The 13,961-nt window shown below is 37.6% G+C and overlaps 2 protein-coding genes across 2 annotated transcripts; both read left to right on the top strand.

Annotated features, from left to right (window-relative positions):
• Positions 1 to 1,560: 1,560 nt before the first annotated feature.
• Positions 1,561 to 2,487, top strand: LOC133306626 (uncharacterized). Its single transcript, XM_061506946.1, has one exon. It carries the CDS (start codon positions 1,561 to 1,563, stop codon positions 2,485 to 2,487), a length of 927 nt encoding a protein of 308 aa, XP_061362930.1.
• A 10,603-nt stretch (positions 2,488 to 13,090) lies between these two features.
• On the top strand, positions 13,091 to 13,534 carry LOC133306625 (uncharacterized). The gene has a single exon (XM_061506945.1). The coding sequence runs from the start codon at positions 13,091 to 13,093 to the stop codon at positions 13,532 to 13,534; it is 444 nt and encodes a 147-aa protein (XP_061362929.1).
• The last annotated feature ends 427 nt before the right edge of the window (positions 13,535 to 13,961 follow it).

Here is a 13,961-nt window from a genome sequence, read left to right as displayed (position 1 = left end):
TTTTTATTATTTTATTTGTTTTGTTATCAAACTCAATTCTCATTTTCGAAATAAAAATAGAACATATTATCGAACACATTTTTTTCTCAGAAACTGTTTCAAGGCACAAAAATAGAAAAAAATTGTTTCTTTTCAGAAACAGTGCTAGGAAATAAAATGATTGTCATGCACACCCTATATGGTTTCGCCTTTCTGCTGCTTCTTCTTTTCAATCTTATTTTATGTTCTCTCTTTTTGGTGTAATTATTTTATGCTTTTAAAACCCAAACAAGTAACGTTTGTAGGATGTTATATATATATTTGTCCGTTTGGACTTTTGTATTTAGTTAGTCTACCTAGTATTATATATTAATAAAAAAAGGGGTATGGCAATGAGTTAGCGAGTGAGTTAAACGGGTTAGCCTTTTAAGTTAAAAAAAGTTTTTGTTTCTAATAAAGAAAAAGGTTATTATAGATTAGATTAATCATTTTTGAAAAAATAATCAAATAATACAATTTATTTTCTTTTAATATAATAAAATTCGATCGATTTAATTCAAAATGTAATTCAACTGAAACTAGGGGGGTTTTGACCAACAAAATGCAAATTTTAAAAAAATTCACCTGTTTAGCTCGTTGACCAAATGTTTTATCGGATTAATGCAGGAAGACGCGTTTCAGGTGGTTACGCGTTTAGTCGCGCACCTGACACATGCGTGTTTCTGACAAATCTGAACACATCTGTACCAGGTACGTGTCTAAATGTACCGGGTGCGCGTTTCTGACTGTGACGCGACATGCGTGCCTGAATATGACAATCTTTCGTCAGACTTGTCAGAACCGCGCACTTGGTACAGACGTGTTTGGTCAACAAACTAAACATGTGAATTTTTTTAACATTTACATTTTTTTAGTCAAAAACCCGAAACTAGGTATTATTACTTCCACTATTCTTAGTGGCTCACTGATAAAATATTCACCATTTTAAAGTGGAAGTACATTATTATTATTATTTTGTATACAGAAGTACATTATTGAATAGGTTTGTTTGTAACTTTTTATATATAATTAAATATGTTTTTTAAAAATTTATGAATTGTTTTTTTCAAAACGCATCCTCAGATGAATGAATATTATTTAAAATTCTGACTCAATTCTTTCTTATATTATTTTAGCATTACTCATTTAGTCATTTTTTATCACTTTATCCTGACAGTAAATTTCATCTTAAACCCACAATTCGGGGGTGACTAAACTAATAGCTAAAGGATAAACATCATTGTCAACTTACTACATTTGGCTTCGGTTACTTAACCAACATCTCTAATCTCTTTTTACATTTACGAAAAAATCAAACATGCGGTCATCACGCCTTTCTGTCAATCTAATTTTGTTTCTTTCCTTGGTTTCATCACACAAGAACCCTTTCCCATTGTTTTCTTCTTGGTTTATAGATTTCATATATCCCTCAAAGAAAACCAACATTACATTCATCAAATTTGCTTCTCTCTCCTCTTTGAGAATACCATCATTCTCATTGGGAGAGAGAGAAAGAGAGAAAAAAAAACCAAGAAAATCATCATGGCTTCTTCTTCCAACCAAGGAGAAGCTTCCCAAACAGAACCACCGCATTTGGCCGCCAATTCCTCAGACAAGCACGCCGGCCCAACACCGCCGCAACCGCCGCCGCCGCCAAAGCCAACGCCAACCACCACAACTTATCCCACCCATCCGCCACCCGGCTCAGCATACCCGCCGGAGGGTTACCCTTCCGTTCCCGGCGGCCAGAACCACCACGCATACCATCAAGCATACGCTTTATACCCAAACGGATACCCTCCCGGATACCATTATCCCCCCACCGCCCCCTACTACGGTCCACCACCACCATATCCCGCCGCCTCCGTCGGCGGCACCAGCGCCGGCGTCAGATTCTACCGGAGCTTCATATTGTGTTGTTGTATATTACTAACATTCCTTTTTCTTGCAAGCCTTGTCTTGGCTTTAGTGCTACGTCCACAACTACCTATTTACAAGGTTTTGTCCATGTCTGTCACGAACTTCACCGTCACCCCAACCTTAACCGGCGAATGGAACACCAAGATGTACATAGAGAATCCCAACGATAAGCTCAGGGCTTTTTTTTCTGACTTAAGGGTTGACGTTGTTTACAAAGATGGTGTAGTGGCGGTGAATTATGCACCAGGTTTTACGTTGGATAAGAAAGAGGTTACAGAAATTGGCGTAACAGGTTCTTCTAGCCATGCAAATGAAGCTTTGATGGATAAAACGACGATGGTTGACTTGGTCAAAGACCGAACCACTGGCTCTGTCACCTTCAGTTTGAGGTTGACTTCCATAAACGCGTTCAAGTCTGGTTCGTTTTCGACGAGGAGCACTCAGATAGTGGCCCTTTGTGATGGGTTGAAGCTTGTGTTTCAGAATAACAATTCCACTGGGGTTTTGAATAATGGGGGAAACCCCATAGAATGCGAGCTTTATGTTTGAACACTCTGCGTGTTGTTAACCTTTGTGTTCTGTTTTGATTAATTTGGAGGAGGAAAAAAGAGAGGAGGTTATTTATGTAGAATTGTATTCGATTCTATTTTTCTTTGTTTTGGGATCAAGGATGTAGAGAAGAAGAACAAGCCTAGTAGATATATGTTTAGTTTTAGCATGATTATATTTAGTTTTATTTCTTGCCCAAAGAGTCTCATAAATTATGAAGAAATGAATGTATAGGATGAATGATAGTTACTTCTTTATCATTGAAATTAGAACAAGTTAAATTGATTTGTAGATGTGTATGGAGGGTTGGCTTGCAAAATCAAGACTTGTGTTTGATTGCACGTGAATTAGTTATTAGTACATATGTAATCTTTGTCTTGACTTTACATATAGACGAGTGTTTCCTTAAGCTTTTTTTTTTAATTGTGAACCGCCTATACTTTACAATTGAGCCCTTGATTTGGCGTTGAGGTTCTCTAGAGTGGGAGGCAAAGAACAAGAAGAATTTTCTACCATAGAGAATCGTGAATGTTTGGCCTGATAAAATCGTATTCAATGTAGAATCTGTACGCCATGGGATTTATGGAAGAGACTATCGCAAGGGATGACAAATCATTGTGTACTAAGAGACTCGAGATCAAAGATGTGGTATTTGTGCATAGCAATGACAAATCATTGTGTACTAAAAGACTCGAGATCAAAGATGTTGTGGTATTTGTGCATAGCAACAACTAAAAGAGAATATGAATTAGAAAATGTGTACCTAAAATCTTTACTCTCTATTTATAAAGAATTTGAGTGAGTATCAAAATATTGGGGATAAAATAATGCATAATATTGCTTTTAGAAGCCGTGGGATCCATTGGATGGGTCCACAACACTTCGTATATTATCCATCTCAACAACTAAGCATGAGAAGAGACTAGCAAGTAATTCAATTTTTTTTTTTTAGTAAATACTAACTAGTGTTCAAAGACCCAATTTTTTTCTTTTATAGAGAACGCACCCTGATCTAGATCCATATTCTTAGTTGGGATCTATTTCAAGTTAAGGACCTACACTGTTAAATGGAACAACTCGAGATGGGTTTCACAAAAATCAGATGTTGTTGTTGTAAGTTTCTAATACTTAAATGGATGAGTCATGCTGCTTTGAGAGCCAGTATCTTGCTTGATGCAGAGCATTGACCCCACCTCTATGCCTCCACCAGGAGTGGATCTTTTTATATGAAAAAGTGGTCATGTTATTTGATCACAACCACTTATTTAAAAATTATATTTCTTTCTTTCTTTTTTCATCATCAATGACTGATTGTTATCAAATAACATGATCACTTTTTCACATGAGAGAATTCACTCTTAACTCCACCTCAATCACCCATCAAGGCGCGCCACCATGCAGATAATTATGATAAAGCTTGTAATATTATTGTCAGGAAAGTTGATAGATATTTTATTTTATTTTATTTCATACACTTTGTGTAAATTTATTGTTATTTCATACATTGTTTTTCATTTCTACTGCATTAAATTATTATGAAGATTATTGTAATTGATAATCGTTTGATAATTAATGTAACGACAATTTAAGATCTCCAGGGAAGAATAGGTAGACGAGGAGAAGAAAGGGAACGTGAGGAGAGAAAGAATAAGGAGAGAGAAAGGTGAATCAACTTCTGCTTCTTATTACCCTAAATCAAAGTCATCATATAGTGCCTTATTCCTATTGGGCCACCAATTCAAATACAGACTACAGTAATTCATTAAAAAAAATATAAAATGATATAGTAAGGCTGATAGTTACTAGAACCTCATATCCTTAACTAGTCTCATAGTCTTTTAAATAGGTGGGCTGCTTGCGGGCCCGTTTAGCCTTCTCCTCTGAAGCTTGAATTGGGCTTATCTCCAAACATGAATCTGTTACATTCCCCTGTTCTTCAAAATTATCCTCGTCATCGAGGATGTGAGCTGCTTGCGGTCCAATAGGATGCGAGGGATGGTGAGGCAATCCAATGATATTGTGGGAACAGTTGGGGAAGTCACTTAAAGTGGTGATGGGATGTATCTGGCAAGGCTGTGGTTGGGACACGCAAAAGTTGTCTTGGGAAAAAGGATTAGGCAGAGGGGCATTTATTGGGGGGTTGGTAGCCGAAGGGGTGTTAAGAGAGTTGGGTTTAATCAGACTTTGGTCTTCAGTTTGGATGTGTCTCTGTATAGTCTGTGGTTCTAGAGAGGAAGTAGGATTCTGAAGTGTGACGAAATCCCTCACCATACCCGAAACTTCCTTCAAGCCTCTTGAGTCATTGTTCCAAGTGTGCTGGGTTAGCTTGAATGCCTTCTGTAAAAATCCAGTCCTCATCTTCCCATGTGTTGTCTGCCGGTGGTAACCCCTGCCACTGAACGAGGACTTGGTTGACCCTTGTTCCTTTCCGCCATATTTCCCGTTTACCTACAACTGTTGCTGGGGTATGGGCCAATGGCATATCCCGTGAGGACTCAGGCAAGTCATGGATCTGATACTGCCGGTCAGATTTGAAGGGTCTCAAAAGCGAGACATGGAAAACAGGGTGGATCCGAGCCAAAGGTAGTATCTTTAGACGGTAAGCCTCCGGACCCAGACGTTCAGCTACCTCAAATGGTCCATAAAAACGTAAGGCGAGTTTTTGGGAGGATCGGTGGTGCACGGATAGCTGACGATAAGGCTGGAGTCGGAGTAAGACTTGTTCCCCAACGGTAAAAATTATGTCTTTTCTCTTCTTATCGGCTTGATTTTTCATATGCGTTTGGGCCCTGAGCAAATTTTCTTTGAATGTTGCGAGGATGGATGCTCGTGAAGACAAAACATCATCTACCGCCTCGTTGGAAGAAGAGCCCAAAGTGTAGGATAAGAGGTTTGGTGGTGGTCGGCCAAACATTATCTCATATGGAGTCATGCTCGACGAACTATTAAAACCTGTATTGTGGTGATACTCTGCCCAAGCTAGATATCGTGACCAAGAAGAGGGATGGTCAAAGGTAAATGCTCTTAAAAATTATTCCACATATCTATTCACTCTTTCAGTTTGACCATCCGATTGAGGATGATAGGCTGAACTGAAACGCAATGTGGTTCCTTGCAGGATGAAGAGTGTAGTCCAGAATTTACTGAGAAATAGAGGATCACGATCCAAGATAATAGACCGTGGCAGACCATGTATTTTCCCCACTGTGTCCCAAAACACCTGAGCTATTTTTGTAGCTGTGTATCGGAGGGGCAAAGCTGCAAAGTGTGCTCCTTTGGAAAACCTATCCACAATGACCAAAATTGCTGTAAAGCCATGTGAGGGTGGTAGGTGAGTAATAAAATCCATACTCAAATCAGTCCAAGTCTCTTCTGGTGGTTTTATGGGTGTTAACAAACCGTATGGAAAATGGTTGGGAGGTTTGAATTTTTGACAGATTTCACAGTTGGCCACATACTCAAGTATTGTTTTTCTCATTCCTTTCCAGGTGAAATTTTGGGCAATCCTCTGCAGAGTACCAGTGAGGCCAGAATGACCCCCTTGCACCAAAGTATGAAGACCATGTAATAAATGAGGGATAATGGACGATGTAGCTGGCAAGACAATTCTATTGCGGAAGAACAACAACCCCTCTTTATTTTTCCACTGATCCCATTTTGCTGGCTCTGTTTGTAATTCTGTTAATATTGTAGCACAATATGGGTCTTGTTGTAATTCTTGTAGGAGTAGGGATTTGTAATCACTAATTGGACCACTAAAAGCAGCTAGATGGGGTGTGGTTGAATCAGAAACCCCTTCTGGATGTCTGGATAAAGCATCGGCCACAATGTTGGCTTTACCTGATTTGTATGCAATAGAGTAATCAAAGCCCAGTAGCTTTGACAGGAACGATTGTTGTTCCGGGGTTTGGATAACCTGGTTCATAAGGTTATGCAAGCTTTTGTGATCTGTGCGAATGGTGAATGGTACTCCCAACAGGTACTGTCTCCATTTGGCCACTGCAGATGTGATTGCAAACATCTCACGTATGTATGTGGATTTGGTGCGCATAGAGGGTGCCAATTTCCTACTATAGAATGCAATTGGGTGATTGTTTTGTAACAAAATTGCACCAACTCTAATTCCTGAAGCGTCAGTCTCCACAATAAAGGGTTCCATAAAATTGGGCAATGCTAATATTGACGTGTCTGTCATAGAAGCCTTGAGCTTAACAAAGGCATCTGATGCAGCTGATGACCAGCGAAACCCATCTTTTGTTAGGAGGTCTGTTAACGGTGCTGCAATGGAAGCATAATATCGGATAAACCGACGATAATACCTAAAGAGGCCTAAGAAGGCTCTAACTTGAGTTGCAGATTGGGGAATAGGCCACTTCTGAATCGATTGTGTTTTGCTGGGATCAAGTGCTACGCTTTCACCAGAAATAATGTGTCCTAAAAATTGAATTGACGGTTGGGCAAACAGACATTTGGACAACTTTGCGAACAAAGAATTCTCCCTTAAAATTAGTAAGACCCGTTGTAGATGGTTAATGTGCTCCTAGAGACAAGAACTATAAACCAAAATATCATAAAAAAAATTACTACAAATATACGTAGAAATTCAGAGAAGACCTGATTCATGGTAGCCTGAAAAGTCGATGGTGCATTTGACAATCTAAAGGGCATGACCAAAAATTCGTAGTGGCCGTGATGTGTGCGAAATGTTGTTTTATGTATGTCTGTAGGATGCATCTTAATTTGGTGATATCCTGAGCGTAGATCCAGCTTTGAGAAAATGGTTGCACCGTGTAATTCATCCATCAATTCATCAATTGTGGAATTGGAAATTTATCACTCACAGTTACAACATTTAGGGCACGATAATCAACACAGAAGCGCCAAGTCTCATCTTTTTTTTGACCAATAGAACCGGGGAACTAAAAGCTGAGTGACTAGGTCGGATTAACCCATTGTGCAACATCTCGGAAACCAATTTTTCTATTTCATTTTTCTGGAAGTGAGGATATCTGTATGGTCTAACTTGGACAGGCTTTGCATCAGGGATTAATTGAATATTGTGATTGTTGGGCCAATCAGGGGGTAAGGAAGATGGAGTTGCAAAGACATCCCTATATTGGTCCAATAAGTGCTGAACTTCTGGATTCTGATCCACACTTGTAGGTGGTTATAAGGTCGTTGTCTTAGGTTTAGTCACAGCAGATAAGCACATGAGACATGAATCCAGGGACTTTTGTGTTAACAATTTTTGCAATTGTGGAGAAGTAATTAAACTGGCAGCAATGCGTTGGTCACCATGAAGGCTGGCATGTTTCCCTTGTTGCGTAAAGCCCATTGTCATGTTGTGGTAATATGTCGAAATAGGTCCTAATGTAGCCAACCATTGAACATCTAACACAATATCAGCTCCTTGTAATTCCAAAACAAACAAATCCAATGGAAATTTATGACATTGAATATCTAAAGGAACAGATTGGCACATAGCTGAACAGGTTAAGGAATCACCATTCCCTACTTGTACCTTAAATTATGGAATAGCTAACAGAGTTAAATGCAAATGAGTAGCTACTCACGGTGTAATGAAATTATGTGTGCTCCCTCCATCAATTTAAATTTGGATGGATTGGCCAAAGATAGAACCAGTTAAATGGAATGATTTCGAAGAATAAGTACCAAATAAGGCATTGAAACTTATCTCCAGGGCATCATTGTGTTCTTCCAATTGTAGTTCAGGTTCCATGGGATCAGGGACTATGGGATCTGGGGGCTCATCCTCTTCTGGTCCTTCCAAAAACAATAGGGAAGCACGTGCTTTGCATTTATGTCCATAAACGAATTTTTCATCACAATTGAAACAGAGATTTTTTTTCTCTCCTTACTTGTATCTCAGCTTGAGATAAACGGCGAATAGGAATAGTGGGTATTGGTTTAGGTTGAATGGTGGATGTGAGACCCAATGGATTAGTGGTTTTGGGTGGTGACAAAAACTGGTGTTGGGAAGTGGGAGTAGTGGTTGTGGGCTGTCGAGTAAGCCAAGGCCGCATGGGTTTTTCTTCAGATTGCTGGTCTTCAAAAACTTTGGCTAAGGCTAATGCTTCATGCCAATCAGTAGGGCATTGAGTGAGCACTGAACGACGGATGCGAGGTTTGAGTCCTGAAATAAAAAGACCACGTTTCATAGTGGTTGATAAACCAGGAACCTTACTGGCAGCAACTTCAAATGTAGATTGGTAATCAATAACCAAACCCTGTTGTTGTAACTTAGCTAGGGCACCAATGGGTTCATCAAATTCAGAAGGGCCAAACCGTCTGTGTAACGCTGTGATAAATGAAGCCCAAGTTGGGAGTAAACCCTCATCACTAAGACCCCTAAACTAGCAAGCCGCGAGGTCCTCCAAATGGAATGACACAATTAGTAATCGTTCTTCATCACCAATTTGATAATACTGACAATATTTGTCTACAGCAAAAAGCCAAGAGGTTGGGTCACCAGAAGAAAATCTGGGAAAAATGAGTTTAAATGGACGTTGTTTGCCCAGATCTGAGCTGCTAGCGTTATACTTTGAATCCGGTCCAGAACCAAGTATACCAGAATGAGAGTAACCACCAGAGTTTTGCCCATCAAGTATACGTTGTAATGCTAGCTTGATTTGAGTCTGAGACTCCTGTAACTGAGCGTTGGACTCTTGTAGGTCCAAATGTTGTTGTCCACGTACTAATTCAGCTGAACGTAATTGCTGTTCTAGTATGTCTAAGCGGTGGGTTTGTTGTTCCAATGTCTCCAGTCGTTGAGTTACATCCCGCATCCGAGTGTTTTCAGCCATGGTATGGGAGGTTGAGTAAGCAACGAGAGCACCAAATGTAACGACAATTTAAGATCTCCAGGGAAGAATAGGTAGACGAGGAGAAGAAAGGGAACGTGAGGAGAGAGAGAATAAGAAGAGAGAAAGGTGAATCAACTTCTGCTTCCTATTACCCTAAATCAAAGTCATCATATAGTGCCATATTCCTATTGGGCCACCAATTCAAATACAGACTACAGTAATTCATTAAAAACAATATAAAATGACCTAGTAGGGCTGATAGTTACTAGAACCCCATATCCTTAACTAGTCTCATAGTCTTTTAAATAGGTGGGCTGCTTGCGGGCCCGTTTAGCCTTCTCCTCTGAAGCTTGAATTGGGCTTATCTCCAAACATGAATCCATTACAATTAATTTCATTTAACATTTATGTAGTGTAGAAATTTATATTATTTAACTTATATAGTATCAATTCATAAAACTAATCTATATCAGTACAGAACTATTTATAAATTTTCAATAATTTTTTTAATTAATATGATGCAATTAAAGGCACACAATAATGGAAAATTAAAAATATTTGTACAATTTTTTAAAATAATTATTACAAAAATTAAAAATATATATTTTTATATATATTCTCTTCATAAACTAACTAGTCATTATAAAAATATTTATAATTTCTCTTGAGAAAAATTATTATAAATACTAATGTACAAGTCCTATATATTAACGAGCAGGCCAAAAAACTAATTTACTATTCAATTGAAAAGATTACACTTTTACTTCCGACTCAAATAATTGAACTCTAATGTAAAAAATTGAAAGTAAAAATAAAATAAAAATAGTAATGCCTTAATTACACGCTCAAATTCCTTTGAATAATTCCCTTCAAATATCAATCCCAATTCGGGGAAGTTTTTACCATCTCATGTTAATTGGATGTGGTTGCATTAGATTGCCACACGCGTCTCTTTTTAATTGGATATCCAATCACTCTTTGAATTAATTTTTAGCCATTGTTAAGCCACTAGCAGGGGTGTAAACATTGTTATGAAAACCGGACCAGACTGGCCGGGTCGACGCGGAACACAGTGAATCGGTTATCTGACTGATCCGGTTATCATATTGCATCGGTCAACTTGGTATGACCCGGTGCGACCCGGCCGATTTTGGTGAAAAATCAATGACCCGACCGATTAACCGGTGATCTGGCCCGAGATTTAAAAAAAAAAGATATTTTCAAAAAAAAAAGTTTGAATAAAAAATATCATAATTGACATATTTGAGTGATCTGTTACTTATTGACTTACATAAGTTATGTACCTACAATCTTAATATTATCTTAATTATGCACTATGCAGAAAATTTTGATTTGATAATTAGAGATGTCGTTTACTGAACCTGAAACACCAACAAGCATTATGTGTTTGTTTGATCCTTTATTGGGCAATAATGTATAATTTATTAATTTTTATATTAAAATGTTTAGAATTTATATTATTTTTTTAGCTATTTGAGTATATTTATAATTTTTTAATATAAATTATAGATTTATATATAATCACCGGATCATGTGGTTGAACCAGTGACCCAGTATCTCGACTGGATCATTGACTGGGCCAGTTTTAATCACATTGGGTGTAAATGAGCTGAATCAAGTCAAGCTTTAGTTTAAACGAGTCAAGCTTATGAAATTTTTTTGAGCTTTGCTTGGCTTATTAACTTGGTACGAGCTAAATTATAGCTTAGTTTGTTTATAAGAAATTAAAGGCTTGACTTGACTCATTTATAATTATAATTTTTTTTTCAAACTCATATACATCCAAAGATTGAGACTATAAATGCATCAAATTTTGTATTCCTTCGTCAGAAAAAATAATAATCATAGAACCTACTCAGTCCACATATATTTTAAAATAAGTACCGCAATTTCTTCTTAAACATTAATCCAGCTCATGAAATCGAGAATGTTTGAGAAGAATATTTTAAGAAAAGTATGTAATATATATAGACTAACCTTTACAAAATAGGGTTAATGAATTAGTGATATAAAAATATATTATTTATTATAATAATATATCGGGCCAACTTGCGGACTTTTAAGCTAAGCCTCATTAAATTAGGCTTGGGCTTGTTTGCTAAACAATTTTTTTTAAAACTTGAGCCCGTTCTATTTATTAAATAAGTCAGGCCAAGCCAAATTTAAAATAAGCCAAACCTTTGACTCTTGAGAAGTGGCTCGACTTATTTACACCTCTAGTATGGAGCCCTCAACATCAATTTTTTTCCACTAACTTAGTCCTCCAATTTTTAATTTTAATGAAGAAGTATATTCTACAATAATGAAAATTTACTAGTTTATTATCTTCGGATTAAGTCCTTATAAATGTAAAAAAAATTTCTTTGAATATGAATGTTCCCATCTTAAACAAAATTTTCTCTCGTTGTAGAAAATATATATACAAAGAAAGACAATCCTGTTCGAGACAAGAACATTCATTTTCACATAAATTTTTTTCATCCCCAAGAAAAAAAAGCGTAAATACATTTTTTGGTCCTCAACAAATTTCACGATACCCACTTTAGTCCATAGTAGGGGTGTAAATGGGTCAGGCTAAGTCAGGCTTTGGCCTTCCTGGCCTAAGCCTACATAAAGAAATATTCAGCCTATCTGGCCTATTGACCTACTAAAGGCTTTATTTATAGGTCAAGCCCGACTTATTTTTAAAAAATGATCTATTAATCTCATGTTGCATAAGATAATTATCTGATGCAACAGAGACAAAATAGTGGGGTCCACTACTTTTTCAAAAAAAGAAAAAAAATAGTGGACTCCACTATTTTGTCTCTGTTGCATGAGATAATTATCTCATGCAAGATAAGATAATTATTTTCCTTTTAAAAATTAGAGAGCCTTATATGGCCTACAGGCCTTGTAGGCCTCCCTAGTGATATATTTTTAAATATTTTTAAAAATATTTTTAACAATTTTTAAAATATTCGCTTGACATTACAAGTTATTAACGTGTTCATAAGTTGCTGCATTTCTTTACACGAGATATAAATTTCACTAATGAGCATTAAAAATTTTACAATGGTAAAACAAATAACTATAAAAATATAGGGTTGGTACTGATTGCCACCTAAAATAAATATTTTATTTTATTTTATTTTAAAAATTTAAATAGGCCAGCCTACAAGGCTTTAGGCCAGACTTGACAAAATTGGCTTATGGCCTACTTGTTAAAAGCCTTTCTTATAAGCCTAAGTCTACTCTACTTTTTAATGTAGGCCGAGTTGTAGGCTAGGCCAGGCTAACTTGGCCCATTTACATCCCTAGTCTCTAGCAAATAAAAAGGCCCATCGTGGTCCCTAAGAAATTCAAAATGGACCCATTTTAGTTCTTGTAGGGACTAATATGGATCTTTTTTGAATTTGTGAAGGACCACGATTTTAACTAAATGAGTCCATTTTGAATTTCTTAGAGACCACGATGAGCTTTTTTATTTACTAGGGACTAAAACGGGCGCAGTTTGTCGAAGACCAAAAAAGATATTTACTCGAAAAAAAGAAAAAAGAAAAACTAGGGAAAGAGTCATCTTTAGTTCCATCAATCTAATGTCGTGTCTTTTCTTGGTTTCATCCCCAAGAAGCTTTATCGTTGTTTTCTTCTTCTATGATAGATTATATTTATATCCTCAAGAAACCAACACATTCATAACATTGCCTCTCTCGTCCTCTGTCTCCTAACATACCATCATTATCATAGGAAGAGAGGAAAAAACTAGGGAAATCATCATGGTTTCGTCGAACCAAAGACAACCGCCGCCATTTGCCGCCAAGTCCTCAGACAAATATGCCAACCCAACCTCAACACAGCCGCTGCCGCCGCCTCTCACCACCACTTATCCAACCCATCCGCCACCCGGATCAGTATACACGCAAGGTTACCCCTTATACACAAACGGATACCCTTATCCCCCCACCGCACCCCCCAACTACGGCACCCAAATCCGCCGCATACGACCCTTCTCATTGTATTGTGGTATATTAGCGGCGGTGTGCTTTTTCCTTGCGATCTTTATCATTGCTGTGGCGTTACGTCCAAAACTACCCGTTTACAAGGTTGTGTCCATGTCCGTCGCGAACTTCACCGTCACTCCAGCCTTGTCCGGCGAGTGGGACACCAACATATCCATCGAGAATCGCAACCACATGGTTAGGGTTTTTATCTCCGACTAGAGGGTGGACGTTATGTACAAAGAAGGTGTTGTGGCGGTGAATTATTCACCTGATTTTGCGCTGAACAAGAAAGATATAAGAGAAATGGACGTGAAAGCTTCGTCTAGTGATGCAAATGAAGCTTTGTTGGAAAAGACAACGATCGATGACATGGTTAAGGAGTTAGCCACTGGTTCCGTCACCTTCGCTTTGAGGGTGTCTTCCTTAAACGCTTTCAAGTTTGGTTTGTTTTCGATGAAGAGTTCAGAGGTAGTGGCAATTTGTTATGGGTTGAAGCTTGTGTTTCAGAATAACAATTCCACTGGGACGTTGAACAATGGGGGTAACCCCATCGAATGCCAGCAGCCAGCTTTATGATCGAGACTTGTAGATATATATAAAACTAATTTTGTATGTTAATTCTGTTACAAATTTTTATAATAATTGT

The sequence above is a fragment of the Gastrolobium bilobum genome, unplaced genomic scaffold (assembly GCF_033153095.1).
Source record: "Gastrolobium bilobum isolate Gb01-03AN ecotype WA unplaced genomic scaffold, APGP_CSIRO_Gbil_v1 utg2059, whole genome shotgun sequence".
In the NCBI taxonomy this organism is placed as follows: domain Eukaryota; kingdom Viridiplantae; phylum Streptophyta; class Magnoliopsida; order Fabales; family Fabaceae; genus Gastrolobium; species Gastrolobium bilobum.
This window is presented reverse-complemented; position numbering and strand designations above follow the sequence as displayed.

Coding starts and splice junctions, on each gene's coding strand:
- LOC133306625 (XM_061506945.1), top strand. CDS start 13,091: ATGGTTTCGTCGAACCAAAGACAACCGCCGCCATTTGCCGCCAAGTCC.
- LOC133306626 (XM_061506946.1), top strand. CDS start 1,561: ATGGCTTCTTCTTCCAACCAAGGAGAAGCTTCCCAAACAGAACCACCG.